General features: G+C 41.3%; 3 protein-coding genes across 4 annotated transcripts in view; 2 read left to right on the plus strand and 1 right to left on the minus strand.

Annotated features, from left to right (window-relative positions):
- Nucleotides 1-3,374, minus strand: part of LOC311252706 (SLIT-ROBO Rho GTPase-activating protein 3-like) — a 37,376-nt gene extending 34,002 nt beyond the window's left edge. For both annotated transcript variants that reach the window (XM_084346147.1, XM_084346146.1), the window contains exon 1: nucleotides 2,864-3,374. In XM_084346147.1, coding sequence (XP_084202273.1) covers nucleotides 2,864-2,930 — 67 coding nt within the window. In that variant the 5' untranslated portion in view covers nucleotides 2,931-3,374. The remainder of the gene's footprint in view (nucleotides 1-2,863) is intronic.
- A 4,047-nt stretch (nucleotides 3,375-7,421) lies between these two features.
- Nucleotides 7,422-16,265, plus strand: ptgis (prostaglandin I2 (prostacyclin) synthase). The gene is made up of 10 exons (XM_084348524.1): nucleotides 7,422-8,946; nucleotides 9,574-9,697; nucleotides 10,091-10,266; nucleotides 10,354-10,500; nucleotides 10,612-10,724; nucleotides 11,173-11,354; nucleotides 13,410-13,572; nucleotides 13,878-14,059; nucleotides 14,522-14,673; nucleotides 15,997-16,265. The coding sequence occupies exons 1-10, from the start codon at nucleotides 8,876-8,878 to the stop codon at nucleotides 16,154-16,156; spliced, it is 1,470 nt and encodes a 489-aa protein (XP_084204650.1). The 5' UTR covers nucleotides 7,422-8,875; the 3' UTR covers nucleotides 16,157-16,265.
- Nucleotides 16,266-18,947: 2,682 nt separating this feature from the next.
- The window catches only part of kcnb1 (potassium voltage-gated channel, Shab-related subfamily, member 1), a 40,279-nt gene continuing 35,715 nt past the window's right edge, over nucleotides 18,948-23,511 (plus strand). The window contains exon 1 of the mRNA XM_084349458.1: nucleotides 18,948-19,339. The gene's annotated coding sequence lies outside the window, so the exon portion shown is untranslated. The remainder of the gene's footprint in view (nucleotides 19,340-23,511) is intronic.

The raw sequence follows: 23,511 nt of genomic DNA on the forward strand, positions 1-23,511 counted from the left end.
CAGAAAGTACAGCACACCTCTGTCTGATAAATGCTACTCCTACTCTTCATTCCACACACATACTGACACGCTTCCGTCATTTCTGCTCTGTGTGTGTGCGACAGTAGTCATTTCTAAATTGACCTTGGTGATATATTTGCACAGATACCCAGATGACTCCATCAGCACCGATATTGCATTCGATGGCATCACAGTTTCACCAGTTTCTGTGGATTGGCATAAATTCAAACTAGTTTTTTGCTGGACTGACACTAATGTCTTTTAAAATAATGCTGAGCTGGTGAGCTGTACACTTTTTTATTATTGATGAGTGTGTTTAATTTGTAATCTGGATGTGATATCAAATTTATATGAAAATCTTAATGGGGGAGGGGAGCATTGGAGCGTGGCCATATTAAAGTTTAGACTGACAGATGTAGTTCGTTATATGGTCAGATCTGAACCTCGCGGGGAAATAACATCACAGCAGGATAAACCACATGAGCCATATGATCGAGGGTGTTTAAACCTACAAGAAGCTCAGCTGCAGCCGACTATCAAACTGAAACACTGAAAAGATTAAAAAAATCTTAAAGCTGTACTAATGGGCCAGGCTAAATTAAAGGCTGATGCAAACGAGGCTATGGTTGTGTCCGAAATCACTCACTACCCACTATGTAGTGAGTTTGCCATTTTTTAGTGCCATCCGAATGTAGAGTGGGAGATTTTATACAACCGATGGTCACTAACCAAGCGTTACATACTATCATGCATTGCGCTGAGGAGACAAAAATGACCCGAATGTTTTTAAACATTGGCCGAGTCCAATGAGAGGACGTTATCACGCTCACGTCTGTATGTTCAAGTATGAAGCTACAACCGTCAATCAATCAACCAGCAGCCAGTGAGCTTAGCCTTGCATAAAGACTCAAAACAGCAGGATTAAGCAAGCCTGGAACTGTCCATAGGAATTAGCCTCCTAGCATCTCTAAAAATCATCAATTAACATGTTAGATTCTGTTTACTGCACAAAAGGTAAGTGTAAAGAAAATAAAATAAAAAATATCTACTGAAGCTAACATGCTAACCAGCTAGCCTTAGTCTGTCTCGGTCCCAAGCTCCTGTGCTAGCGGTGTAAGCACCAACACCCCCCAAGAGGTGCAAGCTCACAGTCAAGACCGCTTACCAAGGATGTTATATTAAATCTGTATTTGTATTATGAAAGCTGCTCAGTGGCAGTGACTCTTCCGCGTTGTGTGGCCCATAGAGCATGCGCACTAGAGACTTCCACCAACCAAGCCGGCTAACTTCTGGTTTAGCGCCCGGCTAACTTGAATCGTGCGGCTCTTCTAGACTTTTTCAGAGTTGTTGAGAGAAGCCTCTTGGATGAGAGGTGAAACGTCTTCAAGGAACTGAAACACGTCCAGCTGCCTACGATACAGCACTCAGAATGTCAGCTTATGGCAGAAAGTCTTTTTGGGCTGCAGTGCGTCACATGACGTTGCAATTACATGGTTTGGCCACCACGAAAACTGTATTCACAGCCTGGCGCTCTTCCTGGGGGCTTGTTGCTAGCTGCATGGCTGACAGAGCTAACTCGCTAACAGCAGCTACAGTTAATTCTTACATATTGCACCTTTAAAATTCCTTGTAAATACATCCCTTTGCCTTTAACTGTTGCTAAGGGCACAAAAAGGCGTAAAAATGTTATATTATGACTTAAACTGAGGCAAAGTTGTCGAGTTTTGGCCTGCACCATCAGTTTCAATTGGTGTTTCCTCTTCTAAAGTCAACTCGGTCGTGGTCGCTTTAGAGATCTGCAGTCCTGTTGGGTGAAACTATGTAAAACACTAGCATCAATATCTATAGTGCATCATTATCATGGTTTAAAATGGTAACATATTAAATTAAAGCCTATGCTGTGAGGATGTCTGCCTCTATGAATAAAACCTGATGCATGCTACAGAGCAAAACCACAGGCATGAGAAGGCGATGCACAGAAGCGTTAGAGTTTACACCTAATGAAGCTGTCTGTAAAAACACAAAAAGACAGCCAACTATATCCATCCTTCTCTGACTGGACCAGTCCTCTGTGTCTCTGGGTGCTTTATCCAGTCACGTATTTAGCGGCAGACAGTAAAATCCTTTCATGGTTCATAATTCATACAGACAGCATACATTATTTATGGACTTTCTGAACTGTTTGCTGTGTGATCTTTTCAAGCATGGCCCCCCCTCTCCTTCCTGATACTACACTTTGTCCCAGAGTGTCAGGAAAATACTCATCCCTCACCATACTGGCTTCTGAAATGACACAAATCACCATCACATCATCCGATGTCTGTTTTTAACCTTATTTTGCTTCAGTGAGAAGTTGTAAAATGGACCCAGGTGCCTCCTGTGGAGGTATCCTGTGGAGGTGCATGACCTCCACTCTACTGGAGAGCTTGTCCAAGGTGAACTGGTACATTCCCTTGTTGGGTGTTGCAGCTTTGAGGACAATCTCGCACAAAACACCAGCTGCACTTTAAAGCAAGTCTTCAGGCTCCACAAGCTTCCCCACACATGCAGGGCTAGGCATGTTAACAGAGCACATAGTAATCTTCAAGCACAGGGAAACCGGTTCTGCCAAGTTATCACTGGATTCAAGTGAAAGCCTCCATCCCATATGCTTGAAAAAGGACAGGACTCTATGAGAGGTATGTCAGAAATAAATGTGTCTGTCATCCCCAACTACAAAAATCTGTCCCACCCCTCAGCCCTGCACACTGAGAGCCATATAAAGCAGTGTGGTTAAGTTACGCAATAGTGGCTACACACACACACACAGAGAGAGAGAGAGAGAGAGAGAATAACAATACGAGCAGGCCTGCATGTTACCAACCTTTCACTTGGGTCTCATATTCGGCAATAATCTCTTTGTCCTTCTTGACTTTCGCATGAGATGACATTTTGGAGCAGAGCGGGGTTGTGCAATCCTCGGGCAGGAATCAGCGTCTCAGTTTGGCACAATGCAGCGATCAGCCCTGTCTGCAGTCCTCTCCGGATAGTTGAGCAACAATCAGACGCGAACCATCGCCCGCTTCGCTCAACTTCGCAGATTAAAAACGCACTTTGAGGTCTCTCTCTCTCTCTCTCTCTCTCTCTCTCTCTCTCTCTCTCTCTCTCTGGTGCGCTGCGTCCAAGGCGACGTCGACCTAGAAGCGCATAATGCTCTCCGTGCCCGACCACTCCTCTTCTCCAGCAGCACTCCTCAGTGAATCTGAAAACAACTCACGTTTGATGTACATTTCAGTGAAGGGAGCAGCTATGGCAGCCTTCTGCGATGATAGCGCCGAGCTCCTTCTGCACAACACTGTCCAGTCTGCCTCTCTGTCTCTCCCTCCCTCCCTCTCTCTCTCTCTCCCTCTCTCTGTCTCACTGCAAGTTCAATGCTGCTGCAGAAAAAAAGGCTGAATGGATGTGAAAGTCAATGTGAGACTCCTCCCCTCAGCCCCTTCCCTTCTTCACCACTTTCCTCCTCATGGATGGTTTAAGATTGGTCTCTGTGAACTGATAAGCAAACCTTTGCCATCCCACACACAGTATGCTGCAGTCCACAGATGGAGACAATAATGTGTTAGTGATCAGGATCTGATAAGTGCTTCCAGGACAGCAGAAAGACAAAAAGCTGACTGCAGAATACAGGGTTTCAACAACACAGACGTGTTTTTAATTCAACATTCAAATGTTTGGCGTGTAGATCTCCAGTCAGCCCAGAAACAGTTTTCTGCGACAGAATGGATGAGATGCTGGCATCTTCATCCGGTAATGCAAATAAAATAGTAGGCTGTTTTTAAAGAAGTCCTCTCGTTGCTGCTGTGTGATCTCAGACCTTTGATGAGTAGGTATAATTATGAAAAACATAGAAAAATGTTCTCATAATTATGAGATCTTTAAATATCAAGATTAAGTAATTAGTGTCTGGGACCTCAGGGTTTGAACACTGCAGAAGATGTGGCTCAGTCTCAGTGTGTTTCAGTCTCAGGTGGGGCTGCAACAGTACGAGAAGATATCACACGCTTCACAATATATATTCTCAGTTATATTTCTCTTGACAACTGAAAATAGAAGGTTTTTTTGGTTGACATACAGTATATATATAATTCAAAAACACCAATATGGTAGATTTCAATACTGTAGATAAGCAAAGGTGTCACGTACCATACTGACATTTCAACAATACCATTCATATCACGTCACATCACTTGATAAGAGGTGACTTACATGTTGGGAGGCTGAGGGGACAGTGGTTTAGTTACAGCTGGACGAGAAGACTGTTGAGCCAGAGACCACTGTTCGAGACGGTATTTAATAAGTGTAAGCGTGAAACTGCTGGAAATCTTTGACAACAGCTGTAAACCTGCGAACCAAGTAACCCAAAATATGATCTTTCCTAACCATAGCCAATGTGCCTAAACCTAATTAGACCGTGAGCATAATGTTGTCACAACATAACATTTAAAAATGAACCTGAAGTGTAAAACCGCAACATAAAGAAATGTAAAGTTTCAACAAATCCATGGTTGCAGAAATGTACATTGCCAAAATGTATTTTGGCGATCGGGTTGGTCCATGTTGAGCTGTAAGCTCTCTGATGTTCCTGTGTAGCCTTCAAATCAAATGTAGATCAGTTTCATATTACTATTCCCACAAATAATCAAATTATACAGATTATACAGGACATCGAAATGTTAGGAAACATCAACCTACGGTTGTGGTTTCTTCTCTGGTGTGAACAAGCCGACTAATTTACATCACAGAAACACATTTCTGAGTGGAAAAACACTGAAGTGCTACAGATGACCTGTGTTAACACCGAACTCGTCCTCCACTCCACAGTTGCAACATTTTGACAAAGCTGATGGAGTATCTCCCCTGAGTGAGGCAGGCTGGCTCAATGAGTCACTCTGTCCTGCTCTTTCCCCCTCAGTGCTCTTCCCTTCAAATAACTTCTAGTGATTTCTTTAGTGCTGCTGTGTGCCACGTCTTTGACAACTAGCCAAAATGTGTTTTTGTATTGCACAGGGATAATCGAGCACTTTCTTTATAAAGGCTGTGCGAAGATTGCATTTTCTAACTGTGTCAAGATATCCTGGTGCCTTGGCCTTTGCACCCAATTCTCAGGAAATCTGTGGGCTACTGTCAGCCCGTGGCAACTGTTAAAGCTGGGACAGAGTCCAGGAGAAATCTGCAGGGGGAACCGTGCAGTTCTCACCACACAATCTCCACTTCAACTTCTAATTTCCTGAGCAAATGTTACTCACCAATCCTTTGGCCACAGAGCGAGCCTGATAAAAGTCGGGGTGGGTTTGAAAATAATGTGAAAAAGCTGTGTCTAACTAGGCCACGGAAACTTTAACACCATCCACTTATAGGCCTTTACAGGAGGAATGATCATCACATGGTCCACCTAGAAAACATTAGGGTTCCTTCAGGAGGCTAATAAAGATCCCTCGCTGTGTGAATGTGAGAATTATAGCAGTCCTTATGGTGGATTTATTGAGGATTATGCTTTTTGTTCCAAAATATTATTCATTTTTAATTAAGGCTATTGTTTTATATGGCCTCATTCACACCGCAGGGTTATTGTATTGGATAGCAGCCGATTTTACATCTGTTCCTAATGAACTGATAAATCAAGTGTATGTTACAGAGTTTAAGAAAAGTCAAGTTATTTAAATCAAAATATTGTTGTTATTGTAGATTACTTCACATTTGCAGAGTTACAAGCAACTGAAGAAGCTCAAGACTATTTAGTAGTATAAATATTTACATTTGATCGCCTTACCCCCATATTCCACTGGATACGGTACGGCTGCGTGATCTGAATGAGGACAACACGTGTAGTTTCACCCTGACTTTGATGTAAAATATATAGATTAACCATCTCTTTAACCAACAGTCATGATTGTGGCCTCTAAGAGTTATGTATTGTTCTGTTATGTAATGAAGCGATACGCTGTTGGGCTTCAAAAGAGGATGCAGATTTTGTCATTTGTTTGTATGTGATATTGTATGTGATGTTTGTTTACACCAGAGTCTGTTTGTTTGGCTTCCAGTGCACCACACCCACCCTTTATGAAGCAGGCAATTTAGGGTCATTAACATAATAACATCATTATTCCTGAGACCCTGCCCCTATTGGCTGGCTGTCCTGCTAGCCCCTTCCCCTCCTCGGGGAAATGTCTGAGAGTGTTTGAATAGAAAGCATTAGACAATGAATATATGATTTTTGAAGGGGCCACATCAAAATTGACGTCGGCTTGGTCAAATGGAACTAAATGTGTTTTAAAGCAAAGCAGAACATATCGAACACATCATACTGAAACTGGGTGTACACCATGACTACCTGGAATTAACTGTTCTGTCGTTTAGATCATTCTTCAAATGTGCAATATGTAAGAATTGTCCACTTAAAACCATCAAATTCATACTCAAAATATAAGGGCAGCATATCATCAGAGTAACCGCTAACTGCTGATAATTGTAGCTGCTTTTAGCTAGTTAGCTCACTTAGCTGTGCATCTAGTGGTCTGGACTGAGGGCCCAGAGCACCAGGGGAGTGTTGATGTTTACACCATCAGTCTGTCTGTTGATCATTTTACTTAAATCTAGATGTTACATGTTTAACTTAAACTGTACGTTAGAATATGATTTGTAAATTCATTCTGATACTGGGAAACGATAAAGATGAACCGTGTTATACACTCAAAGCTATGGCAAGTTATTAAAAAAATACTTTTTAAATACGTTGTTCTGTAAAAGAGCTTGTAAGTAATCTTAGAATATTTGTGCTTAGGTTTACTCACTTTATTTATATGAGAAAGGTATTTGATATCAATGAAATGTGTAGGCTACACTAAAATTAAAATATTCTGGGATCACAATGTGATGATTTTAGTATATTACCATGGGTTTCATGCTTCATGAGCTCATACAGGATATAATCAATGATCACACATATGATGTGAACTTCTCTTTTAACCATGGCATCTGAAAATATCAAGGTAATTATCTTTCACAACTATTTTTGTCATACCCTTTTGCATATTCAGTAGCTGTATTGGTATATTGTTCAGTAGTTTGTTGAATGTTAAGTTGTTTAAGTGTAAAACAGGCTACAACACTGAGCTGGGGATCAGAATGTGTGGCTCATTTATGGGATTATAAACTAGCCTGTAGCCTATCATGTCTTGTAACATGGTAAATTACAGGTTTGTGATTGTATCCATGTACATTGCCGGTTTACTATTAGTGTACATTGGATGCATGATTTAAAAATATGAAAATAAGATTCATGCACATTGTGGTGGAAACGTTTGCGGTAGTAGGAACTGAAGTTTGATAATGTTGCTAGTACGGTCAGTTTGCGGAGAGCACACAAAACGATAGCATTAGCTTTAAGCTAGCGGCTACTTAATGCGTTGAGAAACTGTCAAATGACTGATTTAATTCTCGCAAATTAATATCGTAAAGCTATTTTTTCCCATTTAGCTTGTCCTTGCTCTTTGCTACTCTGAATTACAAACAAAAAACTTTTTTGACAGTTTAAACAATCTATGCGGATTTAACAACTCATTTTTTCGCCTTCTGTGGTTTTATCTTCTGACTCAGTTACCTATCAAGCTCAGGCGCTGTGACGTTAACTTCCTTGTCATTTACAGGTGAAAGGCTGAGGAGCTGCTTTCTGTGGAGCTGCTGAGCATGAGAAGTTTTCACATCAGTTTCTACTGCTGAACTTGTCTCCAGCTGCTGAAAGGTGAGGTTAATATAAGTGCACGACTACCCTCTGCTGGTACAGTGTACAAGCAACCAGCCAACAGTCTTGTCTTGCTTGTACCAGCCTTCCTTATGCTGCTTTATTTTACAATATGAATGTAGCCTATACATTTCATCTGAGTTACACTACTCAAAATTAGTTTGGGATATGGGTGCATATCTGATATACATGCATATGCAATAAAGATCAAATGAAATATTTCACCAAACACAAAACAGAAATTGAAATATGTCACAGAATAAAACACTGAAAATATCCCCATGACAGATTTTGACTAGTGTATACCTTCAGTGCAATTATCACTTTTATCACAACAGTGGATTATAATTTAGATAGGTTGTACAATTGTTTTTATTAAGTTATTCATTCACTAGTAAGAATAAAAGTAGAATAACATTATCATATATGGGCATAAACAAACTCAGACTAGCAACAGCACCTGTCAGTGTTAGGTCAATTACTCATTGGTTTCAGTGTGTCAGACAGCGTCATCAATAGATACTTATGACTGTGAAGTCATCAAAAGGGAGGTAAAAATAGACATTTCACAATATTACAGGGAAATTAGATGTTAACATTGAAAGATTCCTCATCAATGCATTTCGAAAATGTGGCAGTATGACATCCGTCATCAAATATGTGTGCCTGCCCTGACATCGCCCCTCATCAAACGAAACATGAGTGCCTCTACCTTGATGATGTCACTGCTATGAAATGTTGTGGCATGTGGCTTTTCTATGAACTGTTTGAAGTGTATGAGAAAGATTTATGTAGGCTGTATACACTCTTCTAAAATGTGTTACTGCATGTGAACTCTAAATATTTTGGATAGTTAAGTGGTGTTTTGAATAATTGCTGTTTGTGTGAGAGACTCGGGATGTGGATGTTTTTGTGTGGTCTCACTCTGTCTAGTTTACAGTATTGTGTAACACTTTGTGTCGCAAGCCACGCCTTTCCACCCCTCCTAGCAAACAGTAGTTGCAGCTGAGCCTGGCTCAGAGATATAAGAGAGTTGCCAGCAGCTATGGAGTAAATTATCTGCAGGACAGGACAAGTATCTGACTTGACGGAAACATGTTATGGACAATATTCTTATTATTTAATGGTCTGCTGATACTGGTGCTTCTCTACTCCACTCGCACAAGGTAAAGCCAGTCATTCATGTTGATATTTGCTTGGTAGTCGGTCAGTTTTGGACTGGCCACTGCTATAAATCATTGTTCAAAGTTAACTTATTTCTAGTATTATCATTTTTTATTTTTTTGTTCAAAGTCAATTTTATTGTCAATTCTGCCGTATGTACAGGACATACAGAGGATCGAAATGTCTTTCTGTCAGACCCATGGTGTGAAAAGATAAGATAAAAGAATATATAAAAATAGAAAGTGTAAAGAAAACAGAAAGCAAGGCACAGGCAAGAACTTAAATATATAAACAACAAAGATAAATATGGATGGAACCTATGTAATTAAATTTAAATTGTTCTTTTTTTTTAATGAGTTCAAATCAATGGTTTATGTGTGCTTATGACTTCAGGCACATTGCCTTGAATTGTCCTTTAATGGACAAATAAAGTATTTTGAATTGAATACTAATTTTCTCGTACTGTGGCCTACGTGCAACTTTTTAACCACACGATAAAAAGCCCTTGTGACATAACTTCATGCTAACTCTAAAACCTGTTGGTTGAGATTTGTGGGGGTGAAAGTTACATAAAGCAACTGTATCACATTGTTGTAATTGTTTTAATGAGTTTCCTTGTACATGAACAGACAGAAAAATGAGCCACCTCTGGACAAAGGCTGCCTGCCGTGGTTGGGGCACGCTCTTGAGTTTGTTAAAGATGCCGCAAAGTTTTTGGCCCGGATGAAAGAAAAGCATGGGGATATCTTCACAGTAAGTTCCAATAAAGCCTGTGTGATGTAGAGGATTTTTTTGTTGAAGAACATTTGACTGTCAAATAGAGTAAATGTCAATATGTACTGTAGTTTGAAAGAAAAGGTCAGAGATGTTTTTGCATACAGGAGTCTGCAGGGAGTCCATCACAGATCTGATATTGTAATTTATGATCTGAAATTTAAAATACGTCATGAATCACTGGTGGTGGCAGCAAGTTCATTAGACTCCCATAATGCTTTTAATCTGCATATATCTAAGATTAATATCACAGAAGCCACTGCAACCCATAAAACATAGCTTCAAATGAAAAGCCCAAAAACTTTGACTATTTTGTAAGAGTTGCATTTGAAAACGATGAATATTGGATTAACTAAAAAGATGTCCTCCCAGGTCCGTGTTGCTGGTCGTTACGTGACTGTGCTGTTGGAAGCCAACTCTTTCGATGCCGTGCTGAGTGACACTGTCTCCTTGGACTTCACCAGCAGTAAAAACCAGCTCCTGAAAAGAATCTTCAGTCTGCAGCTGCCGAGCATCAAACCCGCAGCCGAGAGGGAATGGATGGAAAAGTAATGATGCATCTTCTGAAAACACAGACTTTCTGGTTCACCACTTTAAATGAGCAAGTCTCAATATCTTTTTTTTTTTTCCCTCAGGCATTTTCAAGGTCTCAGTCTCTCCAGGCTCTGCAGCTCCATGAACACTCACCTTCAGAACCTACTGCTGAGTGACCACAAAGGCTGCAGCCCCTCACGGTGGAGACAGGATGGACTCTTCAGCCTTTGTTACAGCCTACTCTTCAGGTATCATACAGCATCTTAGCCTAGGAAAATTACTAAAAATAAAATGATGTCAGTGGTCATACTACCACGAGTGACAGGCCGGAATATTTCTAACTTTATTGCCGTGCACAGGGCTGGGTATCTAACATTGTTTGAGAGGGGAGACGACACTGCTAGAGTCTACACCGAGTTTCGCAAGTTTGACGATCTTCTTACCAAACTGGCCCGCGGCACACTCAAACGAGGTAAGCTGCACAAAGAGTGATTTAAAGTAAGATTAAAACACCAATCCCAAATAGTTGGGATGCGTAAAAAGCTAATAAAAACAAAATGCCTTTGCAAACCAACTGGTTTTACAAAGTGTCCCCGAGCTCATGTAGTGATATCTTTCAAACGATCGTGTCTAACAAAGAGCCTTTCAAGGATGTCCTTCCCACCCAGTCATGATACTATCACCAACTGCCTATGTTACCCAACTGACCTGCTTCCATGTAAAATGATCCAAACAGGTTTTTTTGTGTGTGTGTGTGTGCTCCACAACTTTCTGAGTCTTTTTCCAAATTGCCCCTGTCCTAATCTGTTTGAAACATGTTGCTGGAATCAAATTAAGAATAATCTGGACTGTATCTGACTTTATGTATGCTGTATACAGCAAAGCAATTTATGTGTGAATTGACGTTGGATCTCTCACAGGGGAAAGCAGAATAGCCAACTTAACCCGGGAGCAACTGTGGGAGCTGCTGTCCCCAGACAGGCTGAGCGGAGGGTCAGAGTCGGACTCATGGCAGCAGAGCTACCGTCGCTTCTTGCAGGAGGAGGGAGTCGATGAAGAGATGCAAAAAAGAGCTCTACTCTTGCAGCTGTGGACCACACAAGTAAGAGCTGTTTTATTATCTCTTTCTCACCCACACTCACCCACACATTCACACAAACATCAAACAGGCACAAGGCCACATTGATACCAGATCATGCAAACTTTCCACACCCTTGCTGCATGCATGAATTCCTCGCCAAGATGCTCACCCTGACAACAATGCACGAGTGAGGCAGTGGATTCCTCTTTGCCAGTTCACTCACAGCTACCTGCCTCAACTTGTATTACAGAGTGGAGCATTGCCAGTTCTGATCATGTGAATCAGTTTCTGCGGCATCTTATTTTTGTTTGAGGTGAAGTAATGTGAAAGCAGTGAGTAAGAGAAGAGTGTTAGTCAGCTGAAGTTGCTTCCTCTTTTTGCGACTTTCAGGAACACATACATGGGAATAGTTTCGTCAGTCACGTTTTCCACTGCTGACTACAGTGCAGCTCTACTGGAAATGTTGTTTAACCTGTGTGCTTGGATACAGAGGTTGCTTAAATACGATTTATAAAACTTGAGTTCATGATGGATTAATCCTTAACTCTCACCCCATGAATAAAATCTTCTTTTCAACGTCTTATTTGTTTACTTCGGTTCAAATATTGACATGGGTGTGAGCGCAGAAATGTTCCTTGACCTCACGCGTACAGACATGTTCAGATCAACATGGTGTCATTCCTCTGTGCGGCCAGGTGGGGGAGAAAGCAAGCTGTTTCATACTCTTTAATGTCTGCTCTCATATGCTGCATTTTAGCTGTAATACCTCCAGCCCTCTGTTAACCTGCCAGTCTCACTGGACCAACGATTGTTCACCCAGTAGCTCCAGTGTACAGTATTTTAGAGGGGAGAAACCTTTGCCAGGCCACCCACTGCGGGCTCTTTTTCAGATGCTCTGCTGGTTTTGGGAAAGACTGCTCTTCCTCTCCAGCATGTTTGTGTTTTATCACGTCTGCTGGGATATCAGAGCAACACAGTCTCAGTCTGGGAGGGAAAATGGAGCACCACTGCAGAGAATAGAGGGATTAGATGTGAGAGTAGTGAGACGTGCCACAGCGTATTTGGCTTATATATGTGTTACAGGCAGACTGAGGTATTTCAGATGCTAGGATTTCACTGGAGCCACCTACCACTTCATCGTGGATCCACCTGCACAGGCTGGCTGTTGCTCTTCCCCCTCCATTTGCAAACAAATCAAAGTTATTGATTGGAACATATATAGACTGAGTGTTTAGTGAGTCTTGCCTTCCTAGCTTTTCCCAGTATGCAGCTGCCAGTGAGTCAAATCATTTTCTAAAGGCATATTTAAGCATTGGAAATTATACTTAATTGAGGGACTTTAAGAGTAAGTACCTTACATGAATAAAAATAGAGAGTGTAAAGAAAACAGAAAACAAGACACAGACAAGAACTTAAATATATATACAACAAAGATAAATATGGATAGAACATTTAGTTAAATTTAAATTGTTCTTTTATTTTAATGTCTTCAAATCAATGGTTTATGTGTACTTATGACTTCAGGCACATTGCCTTGAATTGTCCTTTAATGGACAAATAAAGTATTTTGAATTGAATCGGAATCACATGATTGATAAAGATTAATTTCACAGATTGAAAGCATATTTTACAAAATGCCAAACTATTTCTCCAAAAAGCTCTGGTGATCTGAAGGTCTAAGAGGGCAGGAAAGACATGGTGATGCACCTTTAGTCACTTTTGAGCATTTGCCCTTGCTGTCAATAGAGATCTGACCTGAGATGTGCAGAGGTAAGAAGAACAGCTCCCTTAACCCATAGCAATTACTGTGTGACAGGCTCAGGTGTCTCTCCCAGACAGGTCTGACAGCAGTCTCGACAAAGCCGGGTCTGATTCACTGACTCCTCATATCAGTCATATTCAGATAGCACCATTACAGAGAGCTGAGAGGAAACATTAGTTGAAATAACAAGAAGTTTCTCTATATATTATATGCGTTGTATGTCCATATATACAAAATATTCTTGCTTATATTCTTTCTTACTAGAAGCTTGTGTTTTAAAGTACAGGCTATGCTTTGTGTTTTTTCCCTTTCAGTGTAATGCTGGACCTGCTGCCTTTTGGCTCCTCGGCTTCCTGCTCACTCACCCTGAGGCCATGGAGGCTCTTAAATCAGAGATCAGAGGCCTTCCTCTCCAGGCCACTTCCCTACAGCATCCCCACATCAACCCAGTGGAAGCCCACTGCACACCTGTGTTCGGTATGTAACAGCTGCTAGCAGCCTCTTTACTTATTCACTTGAGCACTTCCACCTCTGGGTTTAGTCACTCCAGCGAAATGGAAACAAAAGCTCATTTGAATTGTTGGGAATAACAAGATAAGAAAGAATGACAGTCACAATAAAAGTTAGACCTTTGATTCAATTAAATAATGATTGCCTTTTCCATAAAATAATTTCGTGCAAATGTTTGTGCCTCTCCATATCATGCCCGAGGCTACTGCTGACTTAATTCACGCTGACAACCCTCTGACATCATCTACTCTGCTGTCCTTTCCATTCTGCAGATAGCGTTCTGAGTGAGACCCTACGGCTCACCGCCGCGGTAATTATCAGCAGAGAGGTTTTGCAGGACAAAATCCTACGCATGGCCAGTGGACGGGAGTATCACCTCAGACGTGGGGACAAAGTGTGTTTGTTCCCCTACCTCAGCCCTCAAATGGACCCGGAGGTACACCAAGAACCACAGGTACAGTTATGTGCAAATACACACCGCGACCAAAGTGATAACAGTGCAGACGTGAAAATCCAACTGTTTTTATGATAAGTGTTGGGAATGGAGCCTCCACCATCACGATACACATAGTTGCGTACCTACATTGTTCAGCTATGTTATAGTGCACAAAGCAGTCTTGAGGAGGCAGGATTAAGCAGTGTGATGAGAATCACTGACAGAATACATCCTTTGGGATGAGCTGCTAAATGCCTACAAATTAAACAGCTAGCTGACTAGCAAGAGAGCGAGATCAATTCCCAATGTTCATTCTGTTTGCTTGTCTTCAATGGTCGGAGGTGATAATTGCATATTATTTTTAACACGGGGTTTGAAGGAAGAGACACGTGAACAGACCGATTTGCATGATATATTAAAGCACATGTTTAACATACGCCTTCATGTTTGTTTTTTTTCTCTCATGTCACGTCTTAACAGGTTTTCAAGTATGATCGCTTCTTAAATGAAGATATGACAGTGAAGGATAAATTCTACAAGGATGGAAAGAGGCTGAAGTATCACACCATGCCCTGGGGTGCAGGCAGAAACATGTGCGTCGGGAAAGAGTTTGCTGTTACAGCCATTAAACAGTGAGTGTAAAGATCCACTGCTTTTTCTTTTCAATTGTGAATCTGTCCATGATTTATCTTTTACAGTTTTACTTTTACATATTTTAGAATGATACATACATGATCAAAGCATTTCCTCCAATTTCATACCAATTACCAGACCAGTGAAATCCATCTCCACATATAATTCCCCCTTCTGTCATTTCAGTGCTGCTTTCATGTCCGCTATCGTCATTAGCAACAAGCTGTTATAAAGTAATTGCTTATACTCTGAAATGAACTGTATGAAAAAGGTTAAGTGCACTGGAGGACATTCAGTTGGGAGAGCGTCTCTGTCAGACGTCATATCCAGTTACAAAGATTAAAGGTTAGTCCTTGTAATCTACAACAAACAAAAAGAAGGAGCATTAAGGCCAGATGCGACGTGAGCGTGTTCACTTTAGAGACACATGGCTGAAGAAATACAATGTAATTCATGAATTGAGGCAAAGGCAATAATTTCCAATGAGAGCCAAAGTTTAAAGCTCTTAAATGGTTTTCAGAGGCTGAGAAATAAAAGGTTTCAGTGAACGTTTTTCAGAAAACCCTCAAGTTTCAGGTGTTTAAAATGCATATATAATGGGCACCCAAGGTCTTAATGCATTAAAGGCAACTTATCTAAGTTGTTTTGGTGCGAGATGCCAATTTTTGGATACATCAGCCATACAGATGTCTTCCTTCTCTCAGATTGCATGTATTTAGATGGCATTCGGCTTGTGGTACTCAAAGCGCCAAAAGATAGTTGAGTTGAATAGGAACTATTTTCTTTCTACTGACCTACACCTGCCAACCATTTCACTGAACCGAAGGAAGTGTGCATCTGCTCATGGACGAGAGACGATTGAAAAGGTTTACATTCCTTGCTGTCACAGGCACGATTCTTTCATCCAGGAGTACATGTATGCCTCCTCTTGCTCATCATCTTTTGGTGCATTGAGCACCACAAGCCAAGTGTCGTCTAGTTTTATTATATTTGAGAGAAGGCATCTCTACGGCTGATATCTCCAAAACTCGGCAACTCACATTAAAACAATCTAGATGGATAAATAGCACTAAAGGTAAGAGGACGAGTATGCATTTTTGATTTGAGGGTGAACTTTCCCTTTAATGTTATTATATACACTAGGAAGACTTTAGGAATCTGTTATTTTCAGGCATTTATATCAGACTGGTGTATTTACATGATGTGGTTTCCTGCCTTTAACTGGATGTGTGAAACCTTTATTTGCTGATATGAGTATTGTCTTATAAGTCCTGTTTATCAGTGTTGCCTGTTCTAAGCTGCTCTCTCTCTCGTGACCATAGATTTGTGTTCCTGCTCTTGACCCATCTCGATCTGGAGATGTGCGACCCAGAGGCTAAACTGCCACCAGTCGATCCCAGTCGCTACGGCTTTGGGATGCTCCAGCCTGACGGAGATCTGCAGGTCAGATACAGGCTGAAGAGGACGCAGCCTGAAATGTGACTTGACGATTTGATTAACTGTAAATATTGTTGATTGATAACCTTTTTTGTTATATGTACTATTTATTCTATTATATAATGAATCATATTTACAATCATTGATTTGTACAATTAAAAGAAAAGACAAAGTACACCTGACTAGTTGTAGTTCTTAAAGTCCCCCCTACACTCAAAAATGTGTTTTGCTTCATGTTTCTTCTCTTGGATGTTTGACCTTCACTGTGCAGAATGATGTATGTGCCGAGTTTGACACTGGAAGGCCTTTTTCACCTTCATCTGCTGAAAGTTTCTCTGTGCTCACCTCAAATGCCTCGTCGTCTGGTTTGTAACTCACAGAAATTAAACGTGGAAACCTTGAGCACATAAAAACTGAGAATGGACTTCAAGGGTGAGTGAAGTGAGACATCTTGTGTCCGATAGCTTCGCTTTTACAGTAACAGTATTCATAGACCGTGGATTTTTCTACGCAGTAGGAGTAGATGTAATTTTAAGATTTTATTGAGGACCATTTTCATTCTAAGATTATTTTGCCTTTAAAACCATATTTGAAGGTAGCCTTTTCACAAAACACTGAATACGAAATGGTGTATAATGTTGGAGAAATTTTTGCTTCTTAACTGTAAATGGGAGTGGAGGATATTCGTCGATTCAAGTACTGTACTTAGTACAATTTTTAGGTGCTCGTTCTTCGCTTCAGTATTTTCATTTCACTTCTGCTCCACTTCATTTCACATGGAAATATTGCACTCTTTGCTACACTACATTGATTTAACAGCTGTTACTTTTCAGATAAAGACTTTCCTAGATACAATGCATCGTTTCCAACCTTTTGAGCTCTCTTACAAAACAGTTGGTACCATTCTGCAGCGCTACCAAAAAGACATTTCCGTCTAAATTGCACATATGGTTTCATTTAAATAACCGTCTGCGGCTCAGAGAGGTCGAATTGTCCAATATTTCACAGAAGAGAAAAGATTTTGCCCAGAGTCCAACAATATGAAAGCAGCTCTATGTAACAATTTGTAGGAATTATGTATTAATCACTTTTTTTATTGTCAAAATGTGAGCCGATTGTAACATGAAGTGGAAAATCAGACCCTCCCCGTCTCTCTTGGTCGTCTACACAAGACAATTTGTTGAAGTTGTTTAATGCTGCTGGACTGTGGATTTGTTTGTGACAGACTCGGGTCAGATTTGTGCCTCTTCTCTCCGCTAACAGAGAGCAACAGTAGCTAACGTTAGTTTAGAAATGGGGTCCGCTAACATACACTGACGACCGGCTTCCAGCACAACACAGAAGTACCACGAAGCTCCTTTAATAGTGTTGCAGCTTTTTCTCCCTTCTTTCCAACCCCATTAATCATTTCTCTCCCCCCCAGATGCTTCTTGTGCTTTGATGCATCACCAGTCTAATAACGAATGATAATATATCATTCACAGGGGCATTTCAATGAGTTTTAGATTTGATACTTCTGGTACATTTGATGCTAATACTTCTCTACTTCCACTCGAGTAGGATTTTGAATGCAGGACTTGTAATGGAGCCTTCTAAATGAACGTCTTGTAGGGGATCTGGAAGGTAAGAGGATGGTAAACCCACTTACGCTCATTAAAAAATGAAGCAGCGAAACTGGCTGAAGTCCACTGGTGGACTCGGGATGTTTGAGGGGCAGGGGCAAAAAAAAAAGGGGGGCACCAGCTGGCAGAATGTTGTGATACAGCCCGTCTGTGATTTGTATCTGAAGCGTTACGTTGTACATCACTGACGTCACGTTTCAAGTCACGAATACGCCAGAAACAGTGAAGAAGAGAAAACAACAACAGACCCATTGACTGTGAATTTGAGCCTCACAACCCCCACGAAATGACTCGTTTCACTATCATAATTTGAGCCACTCGGTCCAATAACATTTGAGAAGTCTAGAGGAGTCACGCGATTAAATTATTTTATCCCCTTTCAGATTAGCTGGGCACTGAAACAGAAGTTAGCCGGCTCGGTCAGCGATCCAGGTATTTTCATAGCTGGGAAGTCGAGCTTTTTTGGCTACAAAACACCACTGAGCAGCGCATGAACGGGGCTCGGCCTCCAACACTGTGTCCAGTATAAAATAAGACGTCCTTGAAGAGAACACATCCCAAATTCTTTATTTATGCGCCACCACCAGATGTTGCTAACGCATCATCACTTCACCTGGCAGAATTCAGCACGTTCATCTGGGTGTTATGTTAGATCAAAGCCGAGCTGAGGTGATAAAACCCCAGTTCTACTGCAGAGTCAATTGACCCGGGTGTAAATGCAGACTTTACACATTCCCCTTGCACACCAATGCCCGATCTTAGCAGGTTTAAGTGGGATTTTTGACCAGTGGAAGGGGACCCTAGAGGGCATTTTATCATGTTTTATCAACAGTAGGGGCATCTGTGAACGTGATAAGATGCCCTCTAACGTACCCTTCCAGTTCACTCTAAATGCATCACAATTTTATATGTGCTGGTGCCCCACCACAGACAACTGGTGCCCTTTTTAGTGTCCTCGCCCCTGCCCCTCACACACCCTGAGTCCGGCCCTGCTGAACTCCCATATTAAGAAGTTTTGTCTAAACCCCTCTCTCTGCACAGGCACTCTCATTGATTTTCCTTCATGTTTATTGGCTCTGGGCCTGCAGATCATTTGACCCAAGATCGTACACGCATCTTTACGCGCTCGCCCTGTCATTACATCATGTCCTTAAGCGACAGCACAGCCTGCGAACACGAGTCTGATCCAGCGCCACAAGCCGAGCAGGCGTCGGTGCTGAAAGAGTTAACGAGATGTGGAAGAGGGAGCTGCCATGGATCCACCTTCAGAGAGATGCGGCCGGCGCCTCCTCCTCCTCACACAGCTGACTGGGAAACACAGGTAGTCTGTCTGTCCGAAGGGGCTTCTCGGCGTACTTGTTGATCTCCGGGCGAAACAGCGGCGCGATATGCGGAGCGGGGAGCCGGCGGGGAGGCGGTAGATCGTGCTGAGGGGTCTCTCTGCCATGTCGGAGGCAGAGGAGGGGGAAATGGATTGGGTCAGACCCTGGCAATAGTAAAACCAATAACGACGCCTCCTTTCTTTTTCTTTTCCTTTTTTTTTAAATGCTCCATCTGAACGGATTGATTGTCCACAGAGCTGCTAGGATGACAACAACTCACTACGGTATGTATTTCTATATTTTTTTTTACAAAAAAAAAAGCTTATTTCCATGTTTGGACTGTGAATCATATGTATCCTGTGAATTGTAATAGAGTATTTGTGGCATGGCAGGACTACTCTGCATTCAAACTGCACCAATATGGAGCAGGAAGGGGAACAGAGAAATGAGGGATGGAGGGATGGAGGGATGGATGGATGGATTTGCTTTCACAACATTGCAGTTGTAGCTGATAAAACACCACACTGAGCTCTCATTCTCAATTCAGCTGCGCACACAGGAGGAGACACAGGGAGCAATGATGTTTGTTTTATCGGTGCGTTTAAATGCTGAATTGTTTCATCGAATAATACAACAGGAGGGTGGAGGCTCCCTTCAAATTAACATTTCTCTTCACAGCCTGTTACTGCATGTCCAAAAGCCGACATAACAATATCCACATCCTCTGTTAATGTGTCTTATCGTAGTGTCTGTTGGCGTAAAGCGTATGTCTGATCGTGTTTGTGAAGTGTTGGAAACTTTGTGTGGCAGTGACGATCAGTGATCACATCTGCAGGCCTGATGTGCTGCCGGGCATCAACACAAACGAGCAGCATGTCAGATGTTCCAGCTTGGGGCACGGTGCTCACTCATAAACGGATCCCAAAGGATGCGGGGTGTGTACAGTAGACTGTCTCCCCCAGCAGCGCTTCCTGGTGTTTCAGCACCATCGGAGTGGACAGCGCGCACTTTGTGCCACACTCATCCTCACGGTGGTGTCCTGCGTCCCCACCCACAGCTCTGCATGGGCGTCACATGAGCAGCAGCAGCAGCAGCAGCAGCAGCGATCAGCCAGACAAACCAAAGAACTACAGCCAAAACCAAGAAAGCAACACATCCAATCAGAGGAGCAGGAGCCTGTTGTTTTTCTCTCTCTGACCTGTGTGCAGCCATGTGAGACATCCAGGGGAAGTGTTTTATGTTCCCCATTGTCATATGCGCAACAATTACTGTAGTACAGCGAGGCAGTCAGGTCAGTTCTTCACTCTCAGGCTCCCTCCAGAAATGCCCCAGCAATCGGATTTATTATATTTACAATAATAATGAGGTCATATACAAACGCAGAAATATTTATCTTTTCCATAACTGAATAAACAAGCTGCTCTCAGAGGAAAATAAGGTCCCCAGAACACTGTTTGAAGCTAGAGAGGTGGCAGGGTCCGCCACATATAAACAAAGTAAAACAGTATGAAACTGTGTCGTCCTTTAAGGTCAATAAACTTTAGTTAATAGTTATTTTACTGGTTATAAACCATTTGCCCATCCATTTAATGTATTTATGAAGTATTAATTGACCATTTACAAAGTTTTAAAAACATCAGTTGCAATTTAACAATAAAAAAATGCCTGATAAATGGTCTATAAAGCGTTTCATTGTTTGTTAAAGGTGCAACATGTAAGATTTTCCATTTAAAACATTTTGAAAAAATGACCGACAGAATGAGAAGAAATGACATTTTTCACGTGTTGGGTTGCAGAGATATCGCATGAAGTTAGCATGCTAACCAGCTAGCCCCTAGCCACTGTACCTCAAGAGATGATAGTCTGAAAGTAACCGTGCCAAGACCACCCTGGTTCTCTGAGCTCACAGTCTGGTCAGAGTCGGTAAACGGGATCGCTCACTGGCTGCACGGTTAACTGAGCTTACTAGCTAGCAGCTACAGTTAGCAGCAGTTAGCAGCTATGTTTAGAGTTGTTTGGAGTATGAATTTGGCAGGTGGCCTATCCTACATATATAATATAGCACCTTTAACAGTGAAAAAACCCTTAACTTGAGTTTGATTGACTATAAATTTACCATTTATTAATGATGGTTGTCGTAAAGTGTTACGAAATGTTTCCAGTTGGTTAAAGTACGAGGCTACAACACAAGTTCGCATCACATCCTCTTTTTTTGTCACGAGTCACAATCGATCGTAGGAAACTGTATTTCTCTCATGTGTTCTTTAGAAAACTGATAAAATGAGTGAGCCTGTGTAACTACCAAAATTTAGATTTTGTCTTGTGGAGCCACATGTCTCGACAGTTTCCACAGCCAATATGTTTCAACCTCAAACGGAAAATATATGGTGAGGATTTTCTTTAACACATTAAATATAATCATTAGTCATTAATGGGATAACGCTGTACTATTCTACACAATATTATGTAAGACACCACAGAGGAGATGTCTCCAACGAATGGTTGCTTTTTAAGTTTTGGTGGGAAGTCGTATTCAACAAAGCGTCCTTCCAGTTGATGACAGAACGAGATGACTGTAGCTATTAGTCATGATTCCAGAGTATTCTTCTTGTTAACCCTAAATAGAAATGTAGGCTTCTGCAGACTGTTATTAGATATGAGTCACATCTGAGGGTTTGTTTATTGTTGATTGAGGACATAGTTTAAAAAGAATTCAGGGAAGATAATACAATAGACGATGTGATAACGGCTACGGTTCACTGAGGATCCAGAGATAATAATTGAATTTATCTGTCCTACATGTCTCTGCCCAGGAGCCCTATAAACTGGTGATGTTCAGTGCTGGTCTGCAGGATCCTGCAGTTCAATGCAAGGTTTCAATCTGAGGAGGCTTTGAAGTAGTTTTGGGAGAAGTTGAGGGACTTTATATTCAGTGAAGTTTCTCTGATGTGAGTACCAGATGATCACAATTTAATATTAAGTCAGGACTGCATTTATTCCCCCCTTGTTAATTCCTGATACTGCATGCATGAATCATCTCATGTAACCCCGTCTGAGGGTAGATTCAAAAAGAATTTAAAACAGAATTAATAGAAGATAATAACACAGATAATGATAATTATATTATGTTTTTCTTTGTTATTTCTCTGTGTTTCAAACCAGTCATGTTCTGTTCTCATCTGCATGGTGGTCTGTAATGAAGTTACATTTCCACTTAACTCCTAATAGCTGTGAGTCATCGGAAGAATACCGACCTGAAGGTAGAGTTGATTCAGGATTTTATATTTTTTTTAAAAATCAAGCAGGACGATGACACAATGAGATAACAGTAGTCAACAGTGAGATATCCTGAAATAATAACAAACAGACATTTTGTCTGTCCTCTCTTTCACAGCCCTGATTTTCTCAAGAACTAACATACATCTAATTTACTGACGAGCAACAGAAGATTTTAGAAAACAATTTATGACAAGAGCTGAGATGAGATGCTGCTGCAAATGTAGCGATAACATAACAAAAATAAATATCTTGAAATGATACTTTACTACTTAAAGGTGTTATTGATAACATGCAGTCACTATGTGACAGTCCATCTCCCCGCTTCCATTACATTCACATTACAACACCACTGTCGTTCGAATCGTTCGAAACGTTATCTAGCAAGCATTAGCTAGCTTTTCTCAAGCTAGCTAGCAAACGTTAACGTTGCTAATGCTAGCTAGCAACATAAGGGCAGTACAGTGTGTTGGGATGTAGAAAACAGCCATTCTTTTGTTTTTTTCCTCAAATTGGCCACTACCAAGACTCTTGATGCTGATGAAACACAGATACCACGTGATAAAAATGCTGTCATACTACTGGCTGAAAAAGCTGGTTAGGAGCTGGAACCAACTGTTAGAATAGAGAAATAAACAAAACAAGTGTTTAACCTGAACGTCCATCACCAATCTCCTCTGTATACAGACTTTTCACTCTTTACTTCCTCCTTTGCAGGTGTAAAAGTAACTGTAGCCACTAGGGCTTGCTGCTTAACACCAAACTTAAACATAGGTCATAATAAGATGCTTTGATTTTCCACCTATATGGTCATTTTTCTGGTGAGGACAGGCTCAAATTTCAAATCCAAGTAGGGACTAGCATGACAAACCAGGTAGGGCTAGGATTGAAAAACCCTGCTTGTAACACGTGGTTTCCAAACTTAGTGGTTTGTGACCTGTCATCACAGATTATGGCCGTTGTTTGAACACAAGCTGTGAGCAGTTCCATCTAAGAAGAAGTTGGACTTCTGGATTGTTTCATTTGAAGGCAAAATCATCCAATATGTTAAAATAAAAATAAAAAATTGAATGTAACAAAACATTTATCTCATGTACCTTCGACTGCTGACCCTCAGGTGAGGAACAACTGCTCTAAATCACTCCTGGAGCCCAGGCCGAAAACTTGGATCACCATATTA

Source organism: Pagrus pagrus (genome assembly GCF_965226575.1).
Source record: "Pagrus pagrus genome assembly, chromosome: 3".
Lineage (NCBI taxonomy): Eukaryota > Metazoa > Chordata > Actinopteri > Spariformes > Sparidae > Pagrus > Pagrus pagrus.